This window comes from Poecilia mexicana, unplaced genomic scaffold (genome assembly GCF_051168715.1).
Source record: "Poecilia mexicana isolate PSO_F unplaced genomic scaffold, ASM5116871v1 scaffold_10, whole genome shotgun sequence".
NCBI classification, from domain to species: Eukaryota; Metazoa; Chordata; class Actinopteri; order Cyprinodontiformes; family Poeciliidae; genus Poecilia; species Poecilia mexicana.
In genome coordinates, this window is record NW_028263379.1 from 6714320 (window position 1) to 6740727 (window position 26408).

Sequence of the window (26408 nt, forward strand, 5' to 3'; positions counted from 1 at the left end):
ATTGTCAGAAACATTATGCATCCTAACATCTATCCAATGTCTACACCATTTTATTCTAGCACAGACTTTCTAGGTGCCTTTAAGCAGGTTTTAAGCACACCTTTCACTAAGCTTAAAAATATTTGTTATTGCTCTGACATATATAATTTTAAATGTTATGCTTTTTATTAAGTGCAAAATCATCCTAATTAACAGAAATAAAGGCTTTCAAACATCCATCTATGAGTAATAAATGTATATAATGTGTTTATTTAGTGATAATGTTCCTAAAATAAACAGGCTTTTCAATAATATTCAAATTTTTTGACCGGGTCTGTATATATAACTACTACTAGATGTGTGAAGCAAATTCTCCTTTAAATTTGAAGTGATTCAGCAGATAATCTATTTGGACTCTGGTTCAATAAGCACCGTTGCCTTGAATGCTGATTGGTCCATCTATTTGTGTGTTTTTGGTATGGATTTTTAACTTAAACACAAACTGTTTGATATTTGTGATGACCCAGACTACAAGTTGAAACACTCTGGCCAACTTATAAAACTGCTTCCTACTATTTAAAGTGATGCAGAAGTTTTCACCTCACCAGATCTTTCTACCTCTCCATGCACCCTGCAGTATGTAGTGTTAAGAAAATAAATTTAAAATATCCTAGTTTTAAAACTTAACATGTCTTGATTGAAATAGCCTAATTATAGTTTTAAAATCAGTAACTTATTCTGGCCTATTGACCTTTATGCTACTTGTAGTTACAGCAGATGGTTTGCTAAGATTTTTTGAACTGCCCTTTATCTGTGTGGGAAACAATCAGGAGAAGTTCCAGCTTTTCACACTCATTTGTGAAAACCCATAAAACAGCAGGAGTTCAGGAGAGTCTCTGCTTCCACTTTGTTTAAACAATGGAGACAAATGGTCTTAGATCGTGACTTGCAGGGAATTTTAAAAGGGTCAGAGACAGCTTCTGGTTGGATGAGCAAAGGTACGCCTTATTTGAATAAATTAAAGACAAGAACACGCCTTTACTATAAAACTATAAAAATTTGCTCTTGCAATTCATCAAAGACGTCTTTGCTTTCCTTTCTTTCTTCCTTCTTCTTTTCCATTTGTCTCAGGTAAATGAAAGTATGTCTCTGTTGTTCTGCAGTTTCTGTTGTAATTTTATGCGTTGTCTTCTATTGGATTAAACTCTAATTCTGTGACGTCTGCACTCGTTGTTTTCTGTGTGGCTATACGCGGTCCGCTGGGAGAACCTGGGATCGAAGAAGATTGAGCCAGAGAGTTTTTCTTAAGAAATATTATAACCTAAAATCTTCTTCAACAGTAGTGAGAGAACATGTTCAAAATCTAAAGTTGTTTTAGAGCATTAACATGTATTCCAGAAAAAAATTGTTTATATTTATATGTTCAGAAACCACTTTTCCTTTTATTTCTTCTTCAAAATGATAAAAATTGTTTCTCAATTTTTACAGTGTATTGTACTCAAACTAAAACTTTCTATATAAAGTTTTATAACATGGATGTGAAGAGGGTTGTGACACATTTTTCTCTACAGCATGCTGCTCAACACCCCATGCATGACCCTGCCTGTAAAACATCCATCATACAATATCTGCTGTCAAAAAACTGATCACAAGGGACAGCTTTATACATCATGTCTTGTCCTCTGGATCAGTGTACTTCCCTTTCCAGATGACTTGACTGAAACATTAGGTGGCCATCTAAAATCCTTGCAGTATCCTTGAAACACTGCACCACCAGCCAAATAAGCATTTCTCATTCTGAGCTTTTTTGGTGCTTCTTAATTTTATCTTTTCTCCAAGACCATTTTCTCTCAATTATTATTTTTTTTAACAATGGCCATAATTCCCATCAAGTGTCCTCATCTATTGAGGAAAGAATAAAGCACTTGTATATTTTCCACTCATTCTGTGCACTTTTTTCTGATTTGTATTTCTATTTAAAAAAAGAATTACACAAATAGAATGTGTACAATAGCAGCGCTCTCACTCCATTCATTCCTTTAAATATCTGGCATTTGATAAATGACTAATAGAATGATTCACGAGGCTCCTTAATTTCCTCCTTTCATGTTTGTGTGGAGATAGACAACTGAGACGCTGAAAAGAGATCCTGGATGTGTTCAGTGCTTTTCAGCACACCATGTGCTCTAAATTATCGGAGGCACATCACTGATGTGATAACTAGATGTAATGTTTATTGAGGTTGCAGCCACTGGCTGTTTCAAATCGAACCTTAATTTACAAAGCCAATGGAACATTGGATGATTAATCAGAGAGAACGCTTCTGCAATTAGCAGCTACACTAGGTTTTTTTCAGTTTCCTCTTAATATGGACTGCATTGCAGTAATTACTCAAAATTATTCTGCCAAAAAAGGCAAATCATAGCACTAATATATCACTATTACAACAATATTTTACATGCTGTTGTATATATTTAAAACCATAAAAATTTCAGAAAACACAATGTTAAATCTGTAGTTCACCAGAATAAAATAGAGTAATCGTCCTGTGAAGCAATATTACAAAACTGTATTTTAACACACTTAAAAATAGCTTCAGTCACTGGTAAAACCAAACAAATTGTGGTTGTTTTCATAGGAATGTAATATGGAAAGCAGCTGATCAGCGTTTGTTTTCAAATACATTTGAATTATTAATCAGAATAGTTAGTTCTGAAAAATAAAGGCAGATGTTTTTGTTGGTTGGTTGGAGGAAACTGGTGCCCCTTAACACAATGTCTTAGAGAAGCAATTGTTGTTGTCCATCAATCGGGGAAGGGTTATAAAGCAATTTCAAAACCATTAGGAGCAGACAGAAAGACTTTCCACAAATGGACAACATTCAAGTCTGCTGACGATCTCTCCAGGAATGGATGCCCAAATATTCTCAGAAATCTGAATATCAGCTGTTCAATAAATTTCCATTTAATAATTTATAACATAAAGAATTAGGGGCTACATATTATGTAACTAATAAGACAGTGTTAGCCCAAACTACCCACTTCTCCCACACTTCTGAAAGGCTTTCTCCAATGTATATAAATTAATCAAATGACTTCTGAAAAAAATTCTCTTTCGACATGATGCCAAAGAAGATATATGCATAGCCGCATGACTGGACAAATCAACCACAGTATATCGGCACAAACACATCATACCATTTGTTAAGCATGGTGACAGAGGATGCACAATCTGAACTTGATTGCAGCAACAAGACCTGTAGGTGAGATGGTTATGAAATCCGTTCTGGAGTTTTTCTTGTTTCTATTTGCTCTATGTAAACTAAAAGAATTATAAAGATGGTCGCTGGAACCAACTTTTTATATTCAACTCAACAGAATCCTATAGATATGGGAAAGCAAAAAACATAATTTTAAGGTTAGAAATACTACACATATCTCAACATGATGTCACAAACTTTAAACATTTGAACCATTACAGTCACACTTTGACCTTGAACATGTGCTTTTATATGTACACACATAAAAATAGCTTCAGTCATTTCTTTTGGCTGCCTTAAAACAAGCAAAACACTAAAAGCAGAAGTATGTTTTAGATTATGTTACGCTTAACTACACCTTTATCTTTTATGTGTATTATTCTAACACAGACAAGTCCAGAAAAAGCTCAGTGGTGAATAATACACCCTAATATCTTTTTTAACAAAAAAAAAACAAAAAAAACAACTCTGTCACATTTTCTGTCAAATTATAAGGTAGAGGCATTGTAAAAGTTAAAGAAAAAAAAATACATTTTGATTTGCCATTTTAAAAGGGCACAACATCTAAAAGGGCAGGAACAATTGTTCTGAGGCTCTTTATGTGCACACTCCAGCATGTCAAGTTAGCTAGGATGAGCGCTTTCCGTTCTATCATTTCAAATGAGCTCAGAGAACGCTCCAATTATAAAAGTGCTCCAGGGCACAAGGGTGGCAGATATGATTTTGTGTTTATAAATGCTAAAAAATGTGCATATTGTATTCTCAGGGCTTGCACAGACAAACATTTATTTAGCATTAATATCCAATATTTTTGGAAATATGGCAAAAATTGAAAGATCAGCAAAGTGTCATGAATATGCATTCTGGGTTTATCAGTTCTGTTTTGTTGTTTGCTTGCTTTTCAATTTTGTATTTCAGAAAAAAAAATCAATAGATAGTACATTATTCATTGGTTCCATTGGGATTAAAACACTTAATGCAACAGCACAAAACTACTCTAATTATATATATATATATATATATATATATATATATATATATATATATATATATATATATATATATATATATATATATATATAAATAAAAAAATAGACTAAGTAGACTTCCAGTCACCCAACAAACTAATTTAGCATTGTTTTAGGATAGCCTCTTGGTTATTTTAGTAATCAAGAATTCTACTGATAATTCAGATGATTAATCAATTAATCGGATGAAAAAAAATCGCAAATTTTTCACTTAAACACCTAAGCTTATTTTATGGTAGAACATATTTTTATTTTCCAGGTAGAACATATTTACAGACTAACAAGTTTTCCTTTACTTCTTTGATGCTACATGCATTTTATCTACAGTTTTGGCTTAATGAGGGTATTGATATTTCAGTAAATACCATATTTTATAGTCTGTGTACCCCACTTAAAGAGTAATCAATTAGTTGATGATTATTCCAATAATTGATTCATTACGCTTAATCCTATTAATTGTTTTGTCCCTTTAATCATCATGCAGTTGCTTCAGGGAGGGATAAAAATAGTCTAAATTTAAGACATTTTAGTTCTCAAATTTCAAATACATATGAAACATAAACCAAAAAAAGAAGAAACAACATACTTTTATGTCTTCTCAGTCCACCAACACTTTTTTTTACGCTGCCATACATGCTTTCCTCCTAGGAAGCAATTTCTGTGGGAGATCTGCCAAACTCGTTTTTTTAACACGGTGAGAAAAACCTTTTAGTCCTTTGAAAAGTTCCTTCTACTTTGGCCTGAGAAGATTGAACAAATATCCTCACTTTCAAATCCTTCCAGCTTTATATTACGGACGCTGAGACGGTCAAAATGAATTATCCTAACTTTAGCATCTCTTATACCATCTTTTGGCATCATTTACTGCTAAAAAAATAACACATTTTGAAATTTAGATTCATTGGACTATATAAAGACATTCAAATCAAAGTAGTGAATCCTGCTTCACTGACGACATAGGCACTAACAATTCCAAGCCCTCTGCAGAGTAGATGTTCAACTGTATCAGCAGTAAGGTAACAAGAAAAGCAACTGAAATTGTGGGTTTGAAAATTCGCTGCAGGGTGCTTAGCCCCTTCAATTATTCAAATATACTGCATAATAAATCAGTCTTCAGGTATGCAGAGACTTTGTTATCCCAAGAATGCCCTCCTCACTCATGCCAGCCACAAAAAGCTTTTCTTACAACATCCTTCTTACTAGTGATGGTTAAAGGCTGCGGCTCCCCAGGAGCACAAGACTCTTTTGACCCACATTGCTTTTCAAAAGGTTTACTTAAAGACACCCTCTGTAGCTACCAGAGTGGAAGAAAGGTAGAGATAAATGCATGAGATTATGATGCAGAGAAAAGCAACTCCACTAGTCCTTTGATTTTATTATGCAGATATAAAGATCATTAATTAAATGATCAAAGGGGTTACATTTTGCTTTAAATACCGAAACTTTTCAAATCCTCAGACACTACTGTCTTCGAATTCAAGCTAAACATTAAAGACGTGGCAAGAAAGCTTATTAAAATACTTATGGCTATTATAAAATATTGTATCCAAAGCAAAAATGATAGAAGCAGTTTCTGTTACAGTGTTACAACATTACAATAGCAACATTGAGAATATTAAATGCACACCTCTGTGTTTTAAGTTTGCACACAGAAGTGATGAGCAGCAGGGAGGATTTTCTCAGTAGAACTGAAAGTTAGACTGAAACAGTGTGAGCTATCAGAACTATAGAAGTTATTAAATAATGAGTTAAAATGACAGAAGAACATATGCAAGCAGCTGGACGATGCAGTCTGGCCTGTAAAAAATTCAGTTTAAACGAAATAATTGCACAGCAGAACATTCATATTTTGTTTTTAACAACCATACAACCTAGGTGGGCGTACAGATAATCATTCCTGTTGGACTGCATCTGGAATATGTGCCAGCTGATACATCATTGGAAAGTGGAGTGTCTTTCCACTCGATGCACAGTTGAAGTGTAGCAGAGTGGTCCATACTCCCTCTGCTGCCTGTTGGTTCAGATGTTTTCATTTGCTTCAGCTCTGCTGTACCGGTGCTGCTGATCCAGAACTACATTTGTTGGCTTTTTGGCATTAAACATAAAATCTCAGCTTGTCCTTGCCTTAATTCTTTAATTAACTGTAAGGTGAATGGGTCTGTAGAATAATCACAACCAAACACAAGTGATCGCAAAATCAAGAGAAGGGTTTGCTTTAAAATAATAACCTTTCCAAATCAGTGATCTATGGCTGTCAACACAGCCTTTGTGGGTGGAGGTGTCCCACTTTGTGAAAGACCGCAGAGCATTTTTGCCTCTTTTTCCTCGTCCCACACATTTTGATTTTCAGAAGTCAAAGCTCCATGACAGACACCTATTGATGTTCTTCTCAGATTGGTGAAGGTTCTTTTATTAGCCGCTGTGTTTGCCGTCAGTCACTCTGGACACATGGGGCAAAATGAAAATTAACCTGCCACTGAACAGTACATCTCCTTCATGCAAATGCATTGCTTTTCTCTTTATGTCATAATGGACCTCCCACTGAATTAAAAGCATAACTTTTTTTAAACACGAGTTTTGTATGAGAATGAGTGAATTCTTAAGTTCAATCATTTCCAATAACCATTTGTTCTTGTAGCAACCAGTAATGTTATAATTTGGTCATTTTTTTATAACAGAGACAATTAAGTAACAACTAAAATGTATCAGTTTTTTTCTACATCATTTGATGAAAAATAAATATTGTTTAAATATGGTGATGTGCTATTAAAGCTTTATTGGGTTTCCAGGTAATGCAACAGTTTCTTCAGTTATAAAACTTTGCAATATGGTGGGTGATTTTGCCTCCTGAAAAATAAATAACACACCCTGCTGCATTTAAATTGCATTTAGTGGAATTAACAAATAGTGAAACAAAAACATTTTGTTCCCAGCAGTTTTGTAATTGCTGTCATTATCAGACCATTAGAATTAAACTATGTGAATGAGAGTGGCTTAATTTGTTCTTCAGCGTACCAGCGCTTCTGTTTCGAGCAATCTTTACCCTGCACCACATGTTGTTACCCTTAGCGTTTAAGTTTGTTATTTGAACTATTATGCCTCTATACAGTGTGAAAGGCTTTTAAATTAAACAAGAAGCTGATCCATTACAGCACCAATTTGCATAACTGACAATATTTGAAAATATTACAGCTTTAAACTGCTTACCTGTGAGAGCTCGCTGGCATCTATCAGTCTGTTGCGATCTACATCGAAGCGTTTAAACATCAGGTCAACCAGTTGCTTCTTGGCTGCCATGCTGTCCTTGTGGGCCCCGTGACCTGCAGCTCCCACGTATCGCTTGTCATGTAAATCCAGAATCTTGGTTTTCAGACGGCGGTAGTCATTCAGCCTGCAGTCATCATCTGGCAACAGAGAAAATATGGAGACAGAAAATTGTTCAACAATTGCTTAAAATTGTTTTAAACATTTTCAAATTTAATCTGAGCTGAAAAATCTCACGTTGACTGGGTTTTTAAAAAAAATCTGTAATTTTTATTAAATCTGAAAATAGTGTCTTCCTGACTGCATCCTATTCTGTCTCTTAGAGGTCAAGTCTGATTTTCTATACAGCACCATTGCAACAGAACTCATTCAAGATTTTTTTTTTCTATAGAATACATCTATGATTTGTTACTTTGTTACTAATTTACATTTCTGTGCCTCATGGTGCTACATTTTCTTCTCTGCTCTCTGTTATCAAGCTGATGGGAACACAAACACATTATCAGGTTAGCAGTCTTAAGACATAGCACCATTTTAAAAGGTTATGCTGTAACATAACAAATACTAAAAGACAGCTGCAAACTGATGGTAAAGTTATTTTGAATGAACTGTTAGTATGCCAGGAGACTAGAGTACCATGTGTGTAAAGCAGCTGACTGCTGGCTCGCTAACCTAGCCTGTTAGTTAAGCAAACAGCTAAGATTGGCCTGGTGGACTCCAACTGTTGCTTCATATAGATCAGAGTAGCAAGAAGCATGAATATTCTACGCAACCATCACTGTTGATTTCAAAACTTCTATCAAATTTAGTTGGAGTTTATTATGAATGTAGTTATTTTATGCTTTTCTTTAAAAAGGTCCTATTACATATCCTGGAACAGGTTAACAGGTCTTATTAGGTTTACAAAACAAAAGACAAACCATAAGTAAGTCAACAACAAAACATCTTTTCAAGCAGCCAGTGAACAACGCGTACATCGATAAAACCAGCTGACCAAATGTGTTTGAGCTCCGCTTGGGTTGTTAGGTAACAGGGCATGCCGTGCCCACAGACTTTGACTTAAAGTGGCAGTTTTGTGTATTTTATAGGCACATAGTGCCATTTTATAGCACAACTAACTCTGTTACTTTCAGCTGTTATAAAAAACACTGTATATATTAAATATGACTTGTCCAGTTACAAAGACAGAGGTCATTGAAATCAGACCTCTGTCTCTTTAAGAAGCTCCTACTCTTTCTGATCTTCAGCATGTCAACACAAAAATACTTCTCATTATGCAGTTAACCATTCTTAGGCGAGTTGGACTGAGAAGTATGGCAATAACGAGTTCAGCAGACTCACATTATAACAAAAAATAAAAGCTAAAAAAAAGTTAATTCTTCATAATAACTCCCCTTTTAGGAACCTGACCCTGCCATAATGAGCATCTTGATTCTTTTAAATTGTTTGTGTCGATATATCAACAGCACTATGTCTGTTTCTAAAACATAAATTCAATAATGATTAAATTCACACACTAGAATTATTAAAATTCTTGCCAATTAGCATTTGAAGAAACAAATCGCCCTTCTGGATCTACCATAAGCTCCTGTGTGTATTAAGTAAGCACTTAACCTGAGCGTTTTTGTGATTTTCTGCCTCAGAATGGATGCTCAGGAGTCTTTCACAGAAAAAAATATGCACACCCACACTTGCAGCATTTTGCCAAGCGATGAAGAAACTGATTAACAAATTCATCATACAGGTGTCAGGAGCAAACCCTGACAGCAACAGAAAACATGATCACCCTGTATTTACAATCTGCCATCAAAGGGTTTACATCAAAGATGTCAACTGGATAAAAGGTTTAGAGGAGGGAAGGCGAAATGGAGCTAAAGAGAAAATAATGACAAGAATCAAAGGTTTACACTCGTCAAAATTATTTCTCTTTGTTTCAACTGGAAGTGTACCTCCCCTAGTAAAAGTTTTATTAGCTGATGTCAGCCAGCCCAGAACAAAACAACTTTGTTCTCCTTTTTATAATTCTCTGGGAAGAACAGTGACATCACTGTCACACTCTCTGGTGTAATCAACATCTAAGAATAACATCGGCTACATGGAGTCTTTTACAACACATCTGAACTTTGTTCGGAATGAACAGAGTGTCATTATGAGATCTCTGATCAGTAGAACTGCCTACGTGTTGAGGGTTGATGACTTGTAATCCTGAGAAAGAACAAACCAGCGACAGGAGCAAACAGCTTCAGTGTACCATCTCATTTTTATCTTATAGATCTCTGTCAATATTCCCTGGGCGAAACAACTTGAGCAATCAGTAAACTTAAAAATGAGAAGCTTGAAAAATCCTAGCCCTAATCCTTATGAGGGATGAGAGAACTGCAAGACAGCCTCAAACTTTACCAGACTTTAACATTTGACTCCAGCTCTACTATACTTTCATCTCAATCCTACGTGACCCTTTAAAGTCCACAAGGTGGAAGTTTTATACCTAACTTTAAAATAATATGCAGTATTTTGAGAAAGTTTTCATATGCAACCGTATATCAAGAAGGGTTTATGTAGTAGATAATCCAAAATTGTTGAAGTATAATGAGAAAAAATACAGTTACAGCAGCCTGAAAAAAAAATTGAATTAGGATTGTACGCAATAGACTAACAGTGTTATGCATATTTTTGATATAAAAAAATATTATTTTTGTATGCATACAATACCATTGTGCATTTGTAAACTGTAAGTAATCCTGGATCCTTTAGCAGACATTTGGATGAATGCGCTTTTGTCACACAAGTTTTGTCTTTATTTTAGGTTAAGCAGAATAAAAAGGAGATAAATGTGAATCTATTCCCAATACTTTTTGTAAAAAAAAATCATAGACTACTTTGTGTTGGCTTATCACATAAAATCCCAGCAAAATACATAATAATTTGTGGATGAAGTTTGATAAATAATGAATACACAAGGAATGGAAATATTTTTGCAAGGCACAAGAGTGATTGAGGTATTTTTGTCTTGTCATTCAGAAAACCAGCTCCAACCAATCAAAGTAGACAAAAAAAATTAAGAAAAAAGGAGTATGGAAAGCGCAACTTAGGTGGCAATTAGGGCTGAAACGATTCCTCGAATGATTCGAGTACCTCGATTACTAAAATTCCTCGAGGAAAATTTACCTGCCTCGAAGCTTCGTTAATTTATGTTTTATTAGTTAGCGCACCGTGTTCCGGCCGGGACTTCATTTGCTCTCACTTCCGCCTCTGAGTTGTTGACAAAAGCTAAGTCTCAGCGGCATAAAGTCCAATCTTCAAGATTGGCCCGTGGGGATTTTATTGATTGATGATAATGCCCGACTTTTTATCGTTTTTGGGGAACCAATAAGCATCCTTAAAATGACTGGGGGAATGCCTGGAGTACGGCAGCATTTCTCCTCCGGGGCTGCTGGTTGAAAGCGAACGGCGGGAAGAGCGCTGAGGTGAGCGGATAGCCTGAACAGGGCGGGCGGCTGAGTAGCTGATGCTTACCGTGTAAATGTAGCTTTACCGACGAACCGCACAATAAATTTCATATCCCGGTCTGAAGAAACGGGTGGCGGAGCGCATCGTACATGGCTGGTAGATGAGTTTCTGAGTGTGACCAGTGAAGGTGTCGTAAATATCCCGTATTGCTTCCCCCCGTGTTCGTCCCCCGGTCTAACGGTTCGTCAGTCCGCTGGTCTATTTCCTCCCCTCCACCCCATGTTCGTTCATTCGCCCTCTCCTCCCACTCCAGGCGGCATTTCCCGTATTTTCAAACCCAAAGCGTGACAGGTTAGGTGGCAAGGTGAGTTTAATTAATCCATTAAACTCACTGAAGATGAATACATAAACTAAAAGCTGGATTGTAGACATTTTTTATAAGCATATTTATGAGCCTGCCTCTTTGTTATTAAATTCAATATAATTTCAGATTTTTCTATAACTTTTCTTCTGGTTAACTTAGAAAGTGAGCTATTATTGTTACAGGTTAGTTTTCTAAACTACAAAAAAGCAACTGTTAGGGATGCTCAAATATGAACAATTGGACTGATATTGATATCTGATAGTAACACCGGTATTAAGCCAGATTTACCAATATTTCATTTTATAATTTTTTTTATCCGATTACTCGATTAATCGTAAGAATAATCGATAGATTACTCGATTACTAAAATATTCGTTTACAACAGCCCTAGTGGCAATAAATAAAAGGTAGTTGGAAACTTTGACACTGTATTAATTTTTGTTTGCGGGGGTGTATCAACTTTAGTAAAGCTGGTGTTTGAAGAATCAATGTGATTGATTCTTGTGGATCTTCAACAGTGCACTGTGGCGTATGCTACAATCATGAACAAACACTGCAGGCCTTGTTTCAGAATGATCTCACTGGTTTCTGGCCTTAAATATTTACCTGAACTCTCTCGTGGTGCTACGTTGTCAGTTCTGAGGTGTGCAAAGCCACACAGAAAGAAGTAAACATTGGAATGCTCAGGACCAATGCTTCAATGTTTTTTTTTGTTTTGTTTTTTGCTTTTTTTGTTAGCGGGTAAAGCTGCAAGGGAGACAAACAAAGGTATTGACAGATGTTTGAGTTGCATTCTCAGTCTGAGTTGTGCAGGAACCAGGGTGTGAACACCAACAGCAAAGCTGAGCAAGGTTCTTAACTTGCCATAGATGGAACTGAATGATCAGGAGAAATATAAAACGTGCTTCTCTGTTAGAACAGGAGGCAGAGTCAGTGTTAAATACCCTGACAGCAGCAGCCTGCCGCATTTCATGGAAAAGGGTCGGTTTGGACAAGTTTCAGTGTCAGAGTAGCTGCCTTGGTCACAAATGGCAAAATGAATAAAAGATAAATGGCTGTTGGTGCGCCCTGGGGATATGAAGGTCAGTTACATCAAAGAACTTTACAAGTTATGCATCTACGCACACACACACACACACACACACGCAGAGAGAGAGAAGCTGACAGGGCTCAGCTGATTTAGAGGATTTTATAGCTTTAGCACATCGTTGCAGGCTTATATCAGGTTTGAAATGAGCTCATATTTTTTCTTATCTACATATGAGGAAAGGTAACATAGGATTCACGTCTCTTACATCATCATACTCTGGCTGTACTGGTGACACTGTATGCAGAGCATGTAGCAGGATTAACAGCCGACCAGAAACTGGAGAGAAAGACTCAAGCACTGATTTGTAGTAAGTTACCAAATAGCTATGATCAATGTATATGAATCAGATTGAACAATCATATTGGTAAGAAAGATCTTGTTATCTTTGACTCAAACTATTTCAGGTCTACAGCTGTGACAGGTTACCCAACATGGAACAAACAGCCAGATGAAACCATGAATAAAATAATAAAAAATAAAATAATTACAAATTGCCAGATGATGTCACAATCTGTAAGTGTGTGGTGGACCACCATTAACTGATTTTAACCACACAAATGACGAACAGACTGAAGCAGGAAGGTAAAAAAAAAAAAAGAAAAAAAAAAACTATTTGTATTTTGGCCTAAAGTGAAAGCATTTACATTTTCACTTTTAATATTGTGTTTGAGTCAATAAATATATTTTGAAAATTAAAGCTGATCCTGTGGTTAGAGATATATGGTTTGCAACCTATAAACATATATTCTGTCTCAATATATTGAGAACTAATTTGTGTCAGATTATAAAAGTAAAACTGGCAGAAAAGCTGTCTGTGCTTACTGAACAACTGAGGAAGAAAGTGCTGTTAGCATGCCGGAGGCTGTCATGGGTAATGAGCTTGGACGATCATTACAGATACATTACAAAGTCAGCCATTTGTTAATACTACATGTTAGAAAAAAAGATGACTATAACTTTGAAACATCTTTCAATCAGCATCTCGAATGACTATCGTCATATCATTTTTTAATAAATAGAATAAATAGATTTTTAGATTCAAATACTTATTCAGGTTAAAAATGGAGATTCTATTTCTGGTTGAGTTGGAAACAATTCTGGTTCTGTGATCATAGTATCAGGTCAGAAAACCTGAAACTACACATTTTCCAGGGTGGATCATTGTCCCTTGACGAGCTGACACAGTGTGATCATATCTAGATGGAAAAGTTTGCCATCACCTGAGGAATGTGTTATCTGATGTATGCTTATTCTAATGAGATTTGGAGGTCCAAGGTTGGCCTAATGTTACTGCTTAGCTTCACAGCATGCTGGTTGGATTTATCACTCAGATACATGAGGTGGTGCATGCCCAGCAGTTTCCCGGATCTCATTCTACAGAACATAAAGTTGGAAATTGAGGAGAAGCTAAGCAAACGAGAAACAGTCTGTTCACATCATGTTAAGTAATTAATGAGATAGAAATTCAGTTTTTTCCGCTTTGAGTCGGTTGTGAATGATGAACTCCTCCCATAAGGCAGCATTGCAGAAGCAGTAGCTATCAGGTGGAAGATGGTTTTTCAAGCATTTTGATTTCTGTGAAGCAACTGAAGTAGCAATCATATACATCCCATTGATTTTCACAATTTACCAACGGTAGATGGATCTCATAGCACAAAATGCCACAATATTTTAAATGCCATATTTTTAAATCCAAATAAAGTTTGTCTCGCAAAATTCAATCCAGTTGCCACTAATTAGGTATTTTATCTTTATGGGTTACTACTATTTGTTTTTGTTCTTTTCTTTCAGTTTTTCTCCCATAATAATAATAATAATAATAAAAAATAATAATAATAATAAAAAAACTTCCAGAGTTTTGGTTTCTTCCTCTGGAAAAATATGTAAAATTATCTTAACCAAAGAAAAGCTGAATAAATGTTCCTCAATTTTTTTTCAAGGTCATCTTGTAAATGAAACAGGATAGCTCATCGTACACCAGCCCCAAAGGCAGTTTTGTGACTTTATTAAGATACATACATTTTTGAGGTGAAACTAAGATGAAACTGACCTACCTAACCTGCAACCAAACATCCCCATTTGGGTTTTTCATTTTCCAATGTGCAAATACTTGCATCATAACCGACAGGAAAATGCATTTGTTAAAATTAGAACATATCAGATTTTACATTCATCACATGCAGTGTAAGCGAGTAGGTAGTGCTGTCAGAGTAAACACACAGGCATCCGTGTTTGTCTTTCAGTACTTCTCTGCACAATTATTGATTAAAGCAGATTGTCCTCAGTCTCAGTATGGCAAACGGACAGAGTTCATTTATTGAGCTTTGTGCAAAATCATCTATATTTAATGTAACACCAGATGGAATAAGACATGAATTCTAAAATAGTTGCAACACATCATTTTGGATATGTGACAAAACATTTTACTGAGGCAATGCTAGATGGAGTTGGAAATGTAGTTTGATACTGAGATAACTTAAGAGAGTGTCTATTTCAGGGACAAAACAAAAAAAAAAAACCTTAAGATAAACCGAATACCATTATTTTTTTCATTTCCCATATGAGAAACAAGGCCAAATTCAAAATAGAATATAATGATATTCTCCTGGGTAAAGTACCACTGAGTCTACAGGGAGATGCTGGTGCACTTGATGGAGCATGAAAACTAAAAGCAATGTTCTTGATTCCTGGATGTTCATGAATGTTCAATATTGTAAACATGATGGGCGCCACCTCCAATAAAACAAGGAAAGCCATCACTGTGCACAGTGATGCACAACACATCACATACTATGGTGAAACAGTTCTTTAAATCATCATTCATCGCAGAAACAATTACATACAGCATGATGAAAGGATAGGACAGTAGATGTTTTCTTTAATCAAATATCATGCAATCATTTTTATAAGACTGCTTAATGCACTGCTGAAAATTCACAATAAATCAATCTACAATGTCACACGTACATTGTGCTGACCCCGTTTCTTTACATATCTTTTTACTTCCTTACATTTTCAGACTATATTGAAATCTTTTCAGCTGGCTTTCATTGAAAGTTCTCCAGATTTTCTGAAGGAATTTCAAAGGCCTTTGTAGCTCATTTACATTTTCAGTCTGGTACTATGCCAATGTTAGAAGGAGGTTTTGTTCAAAGCTGTATAATTCTGCCCTTTGAATTACTAAAATGTTAAAAAGGCTGCAGAACACCAGAGGTGAGGTGGTGTTGTGTCTACTGGACATATAAAAGTGAATTTACCAGGAAATTAATTTTAAATTGACTCTTTGGAGCATTTGTTGCCAGATGTTTTCATTTTACTTGAACTAGTTAAAAACTGCAAATATAGTTGATTGATTAAAAAAAAAAAAAGTTTGGTTATGGTTCAAAACCCCACAAAACTCAGAACCCCTTCAGAGTTCAAGAGAAACTTTCCAAAATTCTTGAAAAGAAAGTGTGACTCCTTGGAAACAAAGTGTGGAGAAACAAGGAATGACCAAAGGCTTTGCTCAACGCTATATTCCAGTACAAACACCAGTGCCCCAGCAGTGAATGAAGCCCCACCCTGCTTTGACCTGCCACTTTAAAAGCACTACTGTTTTATTTATATAGTGAAAGTGTATGCTCAGCAGAATAGCTGGAGTCAACTCTGCAGAAAGCTTTCCTATCCCTGCATCTGCTCCCTAACACCTCTTCAGCTTTTCCATCACCGTCTCCAGGGCTCTGGCTACTGCCGCGGTTCACAATACATCATGAAAGCACAGGATGACAAGTGGGCTACCCAAATCAGAGGTCACTGATTGCAATCTTTAAGAGCAACTAAAGGTGTCACTGCAGCAACACCTGACTGGATCTGAAATGGATATCTGAGCAGTGGAGCCTCAAACCATCACTGTTGGTCTGACTGACAGTTATATGCATGCAAAGTGCTCACAACAAGCTCAGATGTGAGATGAGACTTCTGCTCCTGTTTCAGAATTTACTGTAAAGGTCATTATAAATAAATCTTTAAATCCATAAAGCAATGAAGAACGAAATAAAAAATAAGGCTAGAAAATTACTTTTGAGCTCAGAAAATCCTGCTTGAAAGGTTAGTTTGTCATCTGTTGTTGACCTTTTTCATTTTCCATAGAGAGAAAAGTAATGTGATTTCACTTTGTATGTTATACCAAAAATAATAAAGATGAAATTACATATTTAAATCAAACTTTGATTAAATCTGTAGCAACATGTTTATTCAAACTGAAATACTGTTTCAAAGATATCTTAATTAAATTTATACAAAATCTGACAAATTTGGATGGGATGTGAAATGAAAGTTAGACATTGAAGTGAAAGTGAATTCCTAATATTTGAGTTGAAGTAAAACGTAGCAAATGAGAAGAACAAAAAAAATGAACATTTTGAAGTGTCTTTTGACACCCTACATCAAGTCACACCACTTTGTCTCTCTCTGGGAGAGATTGCCTTTCTATATTTCAGTCTCTGACACTGCCGTTTCTCTGTGGATGAAGTTGTAATTTTCTCCCCCCCCATCTTTCATCACCACAGAAACTCTGCCTCATGAGGTACTACCTTTCCCCCTGTGCCTGGAATAGGATCATTTTTAACGAAGAGTTAAACAGTCATCTGAAATGTGGCCATTATTTCCATCTACCAAGTCACTTTATTACAATAATCTCAGAACATTCTGTACATTACAAAATAATTCTAAAGGAAACCCTATTCATAAGGATCCCCACTGATCTTTCTTGGCCATGACATAAAACATTTGAAAGTAGGTTGTCTTTAAAAAAAAAAAAAAAAGACCTACATTATACAACTACACACCTCAAATTTGACAGGGAAGTAGACTGAGATGGATGGCAGACAGAGAGAGAGAGGGATAATGAGGATAGGGAGGGTTAGTTCTGCTCTCAAATCTGATCCCAGTAGAGTTGATTACACGGATCGTACTCCGTCACTGGCAGGTCTTGTTGATGACATGATGGGGGACAGTGACACGAAGCCTGAACATACCAACACTGGGCCAACACATCAACACAGATGCAGGTTTATATTTAGAATGCAGCAGGAGAAAAGTGGGGAATGGAGTTTTCATGTTTACTGTATTCTTAGGGCACAGCTATTACATTGATTGACATTTTTAAGAACATGGAGATGGGGAATAAATGATGCCACCAGATTATTTAAGTGCAAAAGAAAAGAAAATATATTAGAAATGAGTCAGGGACACAGTGTAAACTACTGAATAAATTGTATCTCATGTAGGCCAAATTTAGTTTTGGTTTCATACAAAGAGATGACTTGTTTCAGTTCCTTTATCACCCACCTGGCTTGAGCCAAACTTTCCACAATACTTATTATGGTTCTCTCAAATTTGCTTTTCTTTTTATCACACTACATATAGAAAGTGTACAACTAATAGTTTTACGGTCAACAAATATACACATCTAAGGTCTATTGATCTCAGATGTTTTTGTTTTTTTTTAAGTTTGGAACCCATTGCCTGTTGGGTTTGTTTCAGGACCTGGAAGACCCAACACATAATGATATAGAATAAAAAATCAGATATTACAGTTTTTGTCCTACAGGACCATTTTTAACGGAGAAAAAATTATACAAAAAACTTTTGTTTTCTGCATTTTGGAGTCGCCTTCGACTTTCTGCCACCTGACTTTCTGACTTTCCATCGTATTCCACAAACAGCATCCTCATTTTCAGGTCAAGACAATCCAACATGTTGAGTATCCAAAATTTGAGGTCGGAGTGGTCCCAACATCTTTCCAGCCACATTAGATAACTCTTAATAGACCACACACTGCAGGAATATCTTCTAAGATTATCTGTAGAACCACCATGATAAATGGACAAAACATTAATTTGTGTTGACCTACCACAAAATAGCCCAATCAAATACCCTTTTTAGTGTTTTCAGTGGTAATGTAAAAAATATATATATCTGAAAAGCTCAGGGGGTACAAAGGTAGTCCCATAACCTTTCACTCCAACCTGGAAAGATGCAACCTTGAATTAGAAAATCAAAACATTTTAAAATGTTATTTTCAAGACGACATCACAATAATTTATGAGTCTTTAAAAAAGTATTAATGTGTAAATTTTGAGCTTGGAACATTCTCGCCAGATTGTTTCATTTATTGAATTTACTCAATTTATTTAATAAATGTAAATATATGCAAGTACATTTATATACATTGATAGCATGCATTTAAATGTATGCTACCAAAAGAGTAAGCAAATCACAACTTTGAGGTTATTTATGGCACTGAAAACGTCTGATGTCTTCATGTTAAATTTGAGGACATACAGGGAACCATTTTGTTCAAACTGTTGACAAAATTGCTCCAGACATATAGTATTCACTTTTTACCAAGCAGAAGTCTTTGCTCTGAAAGCGTTTGCCTTTTCCTCTGGATCAGTGTTTACTTCAACCGAGGTGTTTATTTTTCTCCCGAGTGCATCTCAGCTTCTAATAAAATGTTTGTGCTGCATGAATAAACTTTCAGCACCAGGAAGTGCTTCTTAAAACATGCACAGAAGTCTATTCAGCTTCATAGAGCAACCAGGAAAATACAGTCACTGGCAAACATATCAGTCATCAGCCACTCAGAATAAAAGCAATTATTATACTGACCAACTGTAACACTTTGATTATTACAGTTACTCGGCAGCTCTGCTTTATGTCCAACAGTGGGGTCAGCATCAGGTTACAGGATGGTGGCGTTATTTATCCACCCACTGGACTCAGAGCTGGGAACCATAAGTTGAATTCCTATAGATCAGTTGCTCCACTCATGCCCTACTCTGCAGCTCTTATTGATCTGTTCATAAAACATTCAGCTTCACACCAAGCAGTGGAAACAAATGTTTTAGCACAACATTCACCTGCCACCATTTATGTGCTGACACAAATCTTTTAGTTTTATGATCTCTCAAAGCTGAAAGCATCAGTATGTTAGTTATTGTAACGGAAAGACACCTTACAAAAAAAAAAAAAAAAAAAGTGCTGTTGAGAAATATCCTAAAAACATTTAACGATTATTTGTGTACAGGAACTAGCCAACCGTCCTTCGGCATATGTTCATTAATCTTTGTCACTCTTTGTTCACAGAATCAGCAGGGAGGAGTTGATGAATCCATGCCAGCTGGATTGTTGATCTACTTATAAAATGTGAGGTTGGTGAAGACGATTTTCACCTGTATGGTAAGCTCAGTCCTTTTGCATCTGACAGATATTCAAACTTGGTGCTTATGTGGTTCTTGGCTGAACATCAGGGACATTTCTGCTCTGAGCACAAACTCTGAATCATTGTTACTTCAGTATTCAACAACTGCAAGGAAAATGATGCTTTGCTACATCTATAAAACAGTCTGCACAGCTGTGCTGAGTGCAATTGTGCACACAGGTGTCTGCCAAATTTGAGGTTCAGATATACAACATGCTAGACACATTTTTTAATTTAATGCATTATGATTATTTATAATGATTGAGCCTGATTTTTTTTTTAGTGCCCCCCACAGTGCAATATGCGTGGGCGGAGCATTGACACCCTCTAGAAGCAGAACGCTGTGCTAAAACAAAGACAATGTTTGTCTTTAATTATATTTATAATAAAAGCATGAAGCCATTTCAAGCACAACAGATAACCATTGTTTAATTAGTTTTTTGTACAGTTATAAACATAGGTCTCTGCTTTAATGAGCCAGCAATTATTTATACAACCATTTGTGCTTTTGGATGTTTGGATAAAATTGGTCAAATTGTATTTCTGTTCATCATCAGCTAATGCAACACTAGGTCGGATAATAGAACAATGGGTCAGATAGATTGCACTAAGCGCTTTAATACAAGCTCAAAACACAATAACCACCTCTAAAAAGAATAATTTTTTTTTTTAAATAGGTGAAAGAAGAGAAATGAAAATCAAGGAGCAATGATGGAGGTGTTTTCAAGATAATGGCTCAGACACAATCACTAATGCAGGATGCAAACATGGTTCTGGACAAACTTCAAAGTAAATAAAAAGGAATCAACATTCAGTGTATTCTGTTAGGACTGTATGTCATAGATCAACACAAAATATTGACATTGCAGAAAAGGGGATCGTTAATTTACATTAAATTCAGTTTACTCTGATGCTCCTAAATAAATGAATCCACCTGTCTGCATTTATTGACGATGATTTCATCAGTCACATGAAATCCAAAAAAAGTAGATTGAAGTTTTTTTCTACAACTTTTAACTCAATGTAAACATCTTACAAAGGTCTTTATGCCTGTGCAGTCACTGATTATTTTTTAATAGACTTTGCAGTCATCAAAACATAGACTGCATCTGCTAAATCAACAAACTGGCCTGAAAATAAACTTGTGACATTTTGAACACAGGAAATTATAGCTTTAAACTGGATACATGTACAGTATTTAGTCCTCAGAGTCCACCTGGCAAAACGGACTTTAGACATTAGCAGAGGTAAATAAAACTCCTTTTAGGACAATAAAATTATTCTGCATGGTCAACACTTTATTCAGCACTGCAGGGGGGCATGAACATCAAACATGTTTAATTGGCTAATTTGTCATGTGACTGTTTGGGATCTCAGGGTCAGTCCTCTGAAGACGCCTTTGATAGAATAATTGGCCATTTTGGGCTCATAATGAACATGCAAATGACTACATGTTGCTTTGAAGCTAAGCAAGATATAAATACACACATTGATCAAAGACACCAGTTCCCTGTGTTGAGGTGTGGAGACCTGCAGGGATTTCGGATCTCTATACAAGACAGTGCACCATTGAAAAATAGCATTAAGTAGTAATGAGTTTAGCAGAAAAAAAATGTGTCCAAAGGTGCAGAGTAAAGATGTATCATATCATTGGGAAAAAAATATTCCTCATTGTTTCTTGGTTATGTGGGTATAAAAAAATATATATTTATCTTTCAAAAGATTTAGTTAATGTGAAACCTCTTATTCAAAATCACTGCAGACACACTTTTTACAGAAACACCTAATACTGTCCTGTAATCATCTTTTGACTTCTAGGACTGTGTCATTTGTGCTGACTTAGTTTTTTATTATTTCTCCCTGTGGAACATATGGTCCACTTTTTAAAATTTCATTTAACTTTATTACTCCAAAAAAAAGAAACCAGAAACAAAAAAAGGAATGCATTTAAAAGGAGGAAACTCCCTTTGGAATATCAAATTAGAAATAGCCATAATAATAAAGCTGATATGGCACAAAACACATTTTGCAAACTATTCTTAAAAGTAGCTTTTCCAAAGCTGCAGGAGTCTGGAGTGAATAAGTGATAAAGCTATTGGGGAAAAATAGGTGACCCATTAAAGGAAAACTGCAAAACCAAGTATTTTTCAACAGCATGACAGCTCTGTTTGCAGATACACTTTTCTTCTTCTGCATCTTAAAACAAGATGCATACTGCATAAAAAGATCAGCTTCCTTTTAAACCACACTAACCTGTTAAGATTGCTAAAATGTGTTTTATTTGGTTGATGTCAGAATAAAAAGAGCAAAAGAGATTTATTTTTGAGATGTAAATGAACCTATGAAATGCTTACGGGCCATGGCATCATTAAATGGGCTTTCCCAAATCGTTTCTGAATTTGATCATCCAAACTAACCAACTGAGGCACATAAACTCAGACGCTTAACAGCAAAACATTTACATCAAAATAATCAAAAGAGATATGAGAGTTATTAGGAATTTATTTTTCTAATTTTGACTTACTCTAAAACACACATCAAATACAAATGTAGCTATCTTTTAGATCTTCAGTTTTAGTTCATAACTCTTAAAAGTCTAGACAAAGGGCAAACTAAAATGGCTGCCTGTTTCAAGGTGTTTATACTGAACATACTCATACTGCCTTCAAATTCTAAGCAAGACTGTAAACAAACTTCCCTTTAAAATTGAAGTTATATGCTCATACATTATAAATGCTTGAAGAACATCCTGTTTACTGGAGTCAAGGGCGCGCTGACAGCTATGGATCAAATTTAAAAAATGGGATGACATTGCTAATGTCCACTATAACACACTTCCATTCATCAGTGAGTGTCATCATCATGAAAGGAGATCATTGCTTTATGGTTGATGGTGTCTTTACATAAGTTGATGTGAGAAAAAGGACAATGACAAAGTGTAGAAACAGAGTGCATTAGAGTTACAAGGTTATTCCTCCTGGAGGTCAGAAGTGAAAACAGAGACGTGGACAAATTATTTGGAAACTTTACAGAAAACACAGAAGAACAACAATATCTGATATAACGTGAAACCTAAAAGCTTTAATGACACTGTTTCCATATTTATTAGATATTTCACTTAAATCAGACTTTTATTTTGATTGCAATCTACTTGATTGCATTTCCGCAGTTCATCGCTTTTTCACATTTGTGTTTTTTTTTTTTTTTTTTTAACGCGTTTGTCTCTCATTGTTTTCTGTTTGTCTTGCTGCTTTTAACAGCATTGTGTGTTACATACAAATACATTTTGACTGTATGATTGGTCATATTTCACATGAAAACAGCATGGAGAAAAGATGGCACCCCATATTTCAGATTCTGTGGCCATACTACCAAAAAGTGATATCTGTGCTTCACAGTGAAATGTCAGAGAGGTAAAAGGTAGCTCACCAGAATAAAATGTTCAATAGGATTAGGATCTGGGCCCATAGATAGCCATTTAAGTGCAGTTAAATGTTATCCTCTCACTCTGTATGTTTTGAGTCTTTACCCTTTTTGAGAACCAGTAATCCCCAGGTGAGGCTGAGCTTTCTACAATGGCATAAATGTGAAAGAAAAAAAAATCCACACCAATACATTTGCGACAGATTGCATATATGTGTAATATTCTAAATTTACCAAGGGGTTTACACTCAAATTCACAAGGATCTCTAACTTTAGGGGAGGAAAAAGTTGACATTAACAAGCAGAAAATACATTAGAAACTTTTGAAGGTGCATGTCTATTTCTGACTGTGGCCGGTAGCTAGAAGACCGGAGCAAGCCAGCTCATCCTAAGAAGGTGAATTTATTTCAGTTCCAACAGAAACTGATCGTAAAGATTTCTGCTGCTTGACAGTCCATGTTTGTGCTTCCATTCCTGATATGCCTAGATTCAGGTCTGCAGTTCAGACAGGACAGTTACTACATGCACTTTGCCATCCATATGGGAAATAGTGTTATAAGTCATGTCGAAATAAGTCTCTCAGGAAATATATGTTTATGATGGTAGCAAAGGTTTTTCTACACTGTCCAATAGATGCCTCTGTCAATGATACGCTCACATATACACAAGTCAGACATCAATTTCCAATGATGCACCATAAGCCATAACAGTCTCTGTTTAATGCCCCTTTCACTGATAAGCCTGGATGGTATTTCTGATTTTCCAACAAACAAGCAGATATCCTTTTTTCCCAAAACCGACTGAAACCAAAACTCATCTGACCACAAAAAAGTATCCTTTAGTTCAGACTACTTGAAAAGAAAAGTGCTATCTGTGCAGGGCAATATGTGAAACACTTACCTATGTTAGAGAGTTTTAAGTTACACTGCGGGCTCCAGAAGTAGTTACATAAGATTTCCAAAGCCTCTAAATCAGTGGTTCTTAACCTGGGTTCGATCGAACCCCAGTGGTTCGATGAGTCGGTCTCAGGGGTTCGGCGGAGCCTCTGCCGCGGAGGTAAAGACACACTTGTGTAAAGTTGTGATGACGCCCCGCTTTACCATCACTTGCTGCAGAGGATCACGTTACATTGCTGAGCCAATCAGAGCTGCGGAGGAGCACTGATTGAAGGAGTTCCACTCTCAGTGTGGATTTGAACTTGTGTATTTAATTACTTCAGCAAAGCTCACAGTTTTTACCAAATTCTGTAGCTTTCGGTGTACTTCTAAATCTGCTCCTTAGTCGCATCTTTTCGGGGTTGCTACTGCCTCTAGTGCCGTGGGGTGGTAACACAACTAGTATAATTACATTACTAAATCAGAATACCGCAAAGTCTTTATTATTTATTATTAATTTTTCATTCTCTTAAGAATGTAGAGCTAATTAAATAATATAAACAAGATCTTAAAGTGGTTCCAGTTTCTCTCGATGGCCAACCTGTTCAAACTGTGGCAAATTTTAATTGCTGAAAACACTGACTATATTTTGAAGAACTGTTCTCAGAGACTCTACCTTTTAAGAAGACTTAGTGATCTTGGGGTGACCCAACCTCTAGTTGGGTCACTAGACCCAACTCTTGAATTTGGGGGGGGGGAAATCATATTTTATTTATCACTACAGAAGGGTTCAGTGAATGCGCATATGAAACTGGTGGGTTTGGTACCTCAAAAAAGGTTAAGAACACCTGCTCTAAAATGTAGTTACATTGATAATGATGGGAGGACTAAGCCCTTTGTGTAAGGCTTTCCACTCAAACCTGTCTAAGGGCTTGAAGGTCACATCCACATAATTATTTCCAAGTTCTGCATGCATGTTTAGGTACCCATCCTTTGAATGTTTTCGCCTGATTGTAAATAGCACAATTACTTTCACTGTGTTTTTTTTCTTTTCTCTTTTACCTTGGTTATTGCCTGAAAGGGCTTTCTTTTTTGCTGAATGAATCATTTCCAGGTGCATCTCAAATTAAAGTTTTTTTTTATTATTATTATTTTAGTAATTCAGTCAATAAAATTAAATACTTTTAAAGAGCTTTTTCAAATATTAATTTCTGTCAAATGTAATGACTGTGGCTGAGACCAAAAACTAAAAATCTCATGGAAATTTCAATATTATATTAAACAAATACAGAATTTGTAATACAGGAATGATCTTGGTCATGTTACACCCTGCATACTCTTGGAGAAGTCTGTTGACTTGACACTAATAATGTTAAGACAGAAAATAAAAGCTTAGCTGTCTTCCAGAATATTTTAGAGCACCTCTGCTGACAAACTATATGAAACTTTATGGAGATACTTATTCCATTTTCCAACTGGACTTGGCACCTACCCACTCTGCCACAGGTACCAACACCTGCTTTAATGACCATAGTGTCACTGTGCTTGATAGGCAAGCAAACTGGCCTGACCTAAATCTAGAAAATCGATGGAGCATTGTGAAGAGAAAGATGCCAGACACCAGATCCAACAGCCCAGAAGAACTGAAGGCTTCTTAACACAACCTGGGCTTCTTCAAAACCTCAGCATAGCCACAGACTGATCCTGCTTTGAAGCACTATCCAGGAAAAGGGAACCTCAACCAGGCAGAGACCCAGTTCAATAAGTATCCAGGATTTTACAATGTATGGACATAAGTGCATTACCGCAGTAAGTTTTCATTGCCCTAAGTCGTCAGAAAATAATGACAGAAATAAAGAGTGGAAGGATATTCCTGTTTGTACTAAGTTTAATATGAATTTCACTTTTTGAATTAAATTTCTCAAAAAAATTGACTTTTTAATAAGGTCTTGTTTTATTGTGCTGGATCCTTATAGCTAATCATGTTACCACATTATCTGCAACATTATTATTTTCCAATAGTTTTTGCAAATTGAGAGAAATTTTATCTCTGCATTTTGCTAATGTTTTATTGCTTCATGTAGTGTCAGACAGATTTAGTGTATTACTTATATTTCTGCATTATAGAAATCCTGTCCAAAGTGTTCCCAGGTTACTCTTTCATCTCACTGTACTAATTTTGCTAATCATACCAGGAATGTTGATGCCATCCTCGGGTCAAAAAATAAATTTACTACACACAGTTTCCTATTGAATGTATCACCCAATCAGACAAGGAGATTCAAGTCTAGCCCTATTTGGAAAACTCAGTGCTGTAAATAATAAAATGATTCAGGTAACTTTAATATTGGACTGGTGTGGGTGTTCAGACTTGTCAAACAACATAGGTTACAGCTGCTCCAGAACTATGAATTTTCATGTCTATTGACCTAA

At 35.9% G+C, this 26408-nt stretch overlaps 1 protein-coding gene across 2 annotated transcripts in view; it reads right to left on the reverse strand.

The window, feature by feature from the left end:
* The window catches only part of fstl5 (follistatin-like 5), a 192898-nt gene that overhangs the window by 85865 nt on the left and 80625 nt on the right, over positions 1-26408 (reverse strand). For both annotated transcript variants that reach the window (XM_088009371.1, XM_088009370.1), the window contains exon 5: positions 7474-7670. In XM_088009371.1, coding sequence (XP_087865497.1) covers positions 7474-7670 — 197 coding nt within the window. The remainder of the gene's footprint in view (positions 1-7473; positions 7671-26408) is intronic.